Source organism: Aptenodytes forsteri, unplaced genomic scaffold (assembly GCF_000699145.1).
Source record: "Aptenodytes forsteri isolate BGI_AS27 unplaced genomic scaffold, ASM69914v1 Scaffold271, whole genome shotgun sequence".
Classification (NCBI taxonomy): Eukaryota; Metazoa; Chordata; class Aves; order Sphenisciformes; family Spheniscidae; genus Aptenodytes; species Aptenodytes forsteri.
Window position 1 is genome coordinate 37,281 of NW_008794602.1, and position 3,191 is coordinate 40,471.

A 3,191-nucleotide genomic window follows, 5' to 3' on the forward strand; every position below is an offset into this window, starting at 1 on the left:
TGCCGTGCCGCTCCACGTCCTCCTCTTCCCCCTGCCAGGCAAGCAGAGCGCAGCGGGAGCCCCGTGGCCCGACCCCGGACAGCCCACCAGCTCCAGGCTGCTCCTGGCTGTGCCTCAGTTTCCCCACTTGAGGGAGAGCACGGGTGGACGGCCGGGGCGTCCTGCCCAGCGCTGTGCGGGCGCGCAGCCCGGCACCTGGCCGTGTTTATCTCATTAGCCGCTTGGAAAGCGCCTCCGAAAGGCGGCTGTTTTTCTTGGCGCTGGCACCCGGGTTCCCAGCACCGAGCTTTTTTCCAGGCTGCCTCCCGCGCTGGCCCCGCGCTCACAGCAAAGGCATTCGCATCGGCCGGCACTCTGGTTACAGCCCGGCCATGGCCGGAGCTGGGCAGGCAAGCGAGCACCCACCAGGACAGCCCGGATCAGTGGGGAGCACCCCAAAATGGGGCTGAGCCCCGAGGGGTGTTTGCTGAGCTGGGGGATGCCATCGGCTTGGGCTTGTGTCTGCCTGGGTGACCCCGGTGCCACGAGCACAGCGTCCTGGTGCCCCGCTGGCACTGCCAGGCAGGGCTAGCATGGCACAGCATGGCATGGCACGGCACCCAGCCCTGCACCCTGCCAGCGAGCTCAAGCTGGGTGCCAGCGTCCCATGATCACCCGCCCCGCTGCCCTTCCTGAGCCCAGGGGTTTTGGTGCGGCGGTGCCCAGCCGGAGCCTGGGGGTGCGGGCACCCCGCCCCCCTTGCGCTGCCCTTCCTGAGCCCAGGGGTTTTGGTGCGGCGGTGCCCAGCCGGAGCCTGGGGGTGCGGGCACCGCGCTCCCCTTGCCGGTGGGCAGCCCCGCATCAAGCGGTGCCGTGGGGTCGGGCTGTTTGCCGGGATCCCTATGGCAACGCGGGAGCAAACACAGGCACTCCTCCGTGGCTGAGTCACCCCAGCCCGTACGAGGTGCCGTGATGATAACCCAGCCCTCCACCGCTGCCCGCTCAGCTGGGTGGCCAAAACTGCTCCAACCTGGGTCCCCAGCCACCGGGGACGCCCCCATTGCAAGCCCTCGTGTCCCAGGCTGCCTTCCCTGAGGAGAGGACGGGGACGGGCCGCCGTGCCCCGGGGAGGCTGGCAGGGGCTTGGCGGGAGGGATGCTGCTGACGGCGCCGGGGTTGGCTCTCACCTGCTCAAGGGGCTCCAGGGACTCCGGTCTCCGGCCGCGGGCGGCAGTGCCGGTCTTGGGGACAAGGCGGCGGCACAGGCACAGGCAGAGGGACGAGACCAGCAGGATGCCGACGTCGGGCGCCACAAGACGCACCGAGTTGGGGATGTCTCTCAAGTCCAGCCTGGGGGGGAGAGTGGGGCAGGGGAGGGCTCAGGGGTGCCCTCCCCGCCACTGCAAAAAAAACCCCGCCACTGCCAGCCCCCAGCCCCACACTGCCGGGATAATCTTACCTGGTGACCCCGATGTGCCGGGCAAGGACCTCCCAGGTGCTGCCTGCGGGGAAGCAGGGGGGCACTGAGTTTGGCAGACCCCGCGCGGGCAGGCTCCGAGCCCACCCAGAGCAGGCAGCTTCCCCATGGGGAGAACGCCCCACGTCCACGGGGACCCAGGACGGGGTCTGTGCCCGGTGCGGCAGCCACCGAGCGGGCACCCTGGCATGGCACAGCATGCCCCCGGTGCTGGGCATGTTGCTGGGACCCCACAGAGCCTCAGCAGCCCCCCAGCACCCAGAAGGATGGGATCCCCGCACCCGCATGTCACCATCTTGGGGGTCCAGCCCTGGGGCACCGCGGGGAGGGGGTGAAGCCTGGGAGAGCAGAGGTGCAGGAGGGCGAGGGCAGGCGTGGGCACACCCATGGCAGGCTGCCCTGGCACCCCGTACTCACAGCTGGGCCCCAGCAGCTGGTCCAGGATGGGCAGCGTGTACAGGCATATTTGGAAAACAAAGTGGGCGAGGAGAAAGAGGATGCTGGTCCCCAGCAGAGCTTTGAGGAGGCGGCTGGTGTGACCTGCGAGACACGGGCACCCCATTACCCATCGCCCGAGGTGACCCCAGGATGCGCCAGCATCCCCAGCGGGGACCCAGCACCCCCAGGAAGAGCTGGGAAGGGGTGCACTGCGGCTGTGCCCAGAGATGCCAGGGGTCCGCCTCAGGGACACGGTCCCACCAGGACCTTGCATGTCTCACCGTGCAGCCTCAGCAGCCCCCCAGCACCCAGAAGGATGGGATCCCCGCACCCGCATGTCACCATCTTGGGGGTCCAGCCCTGGGGCACCGCGGGGAGGGGGTGAAGCCTGGGAGAGCAGAGGTGCAGGAGGGCGAGGGCAGGCGTGGGCACACCCATGGCAGGCTGCCCTGGCACCCCGTACTCACAGCTGGGCCCCAGCAGCTGGTCCAGGATGGGCAGCGTGTACAGGCATATTTGGAAAACAAAGTGGGCGAGGAGAAAGAGGATGCTGGTCCCCAGCAGAGCTTTGAGGAGGCGGCTGGTGTGACCTGCGAGACACGGGCACCCCATTACCCATCGCCCGAGGTGACCCCAGGATGCGCCAGCATCCCCAGCGGGGACCCAGCACCCCCAGGAAGAGCTGGGAAGGGGTGCACTGCGGCTGTGCCCAGAGATGCCAGGGGTCCGCCTCAGGGACACGGTCCCACCAGGACCTTGCATGTCTCACCGTGCACCCAGCAGAGCCTAAGAGCATCCTTTCTGCTGCACTACTGGAGAAACTGAGGCACGGAGCAACGCAGGGAGCCAGGGCCCCGGGACCACACTCCCTCCCCTTGCCCCTGCAGCACCCTCCTACCTAGCTAGCACCGTGGGCTTCCCGGCCCCACTGCACCGGGACCCTCATCGGGATGCAGCTCCCCATCCCCATCCCGATCCCCGGTGGAATGTCCGGGGGGGGTGTGGGTGGGTGCCAGGGGGTTCCCTGCACCGCGAGCCCTGTCAGACCTTCCACCAGCTGCAGCCGTGCCCCCATCCCACCCGGCTCCCTGGGCCGCACGCCCGTTTTCCTGGCCACGGGACAGGCAGCTGTGCCCCCACCACAGCTGTGCGCCGGCCCGGGGGGCGGCCCCAGGCCAAAAAATCTCCCTCCGCTTGTTTTTTCCTGTAAATCCGCGCGAAGGCTCTCAGCAGCGCCCGGGCTCCGGGGCCGTGCGAGCCCATGAAATATTCAGAGGGCAGAGCTTTTAGCTGCGGC

At 68.8% G+C, this 3,191-nt stretch overlaps 1 protein-coding gene across 1 annotated transcript in view; it reads right to left on the minus strand.

The window, feature by feature from the left end:
- PIEZO1 (piezo type mechanosensitive ion channel component 1) overlaps positions 1 to 3,191 on the minus strand; it is a 20,007-nt gene that overhangs the window by 16,188 nt on the left and 628 nt on the right. Inside the window, 4 exon segments of the mRNA XM_019470402.1 lie at positions 4 to 31; positions 1,167 to 1,329; positions 1,439 to 1,481; positions 2,362 to 2,484. Coding sequence (XP_019325947.1) covers positions 4 to 31; positions 1,167 to 1,329; positions 1,439 to 1,481; positions 2,362 to 2,484 — 357 coding nt within the window.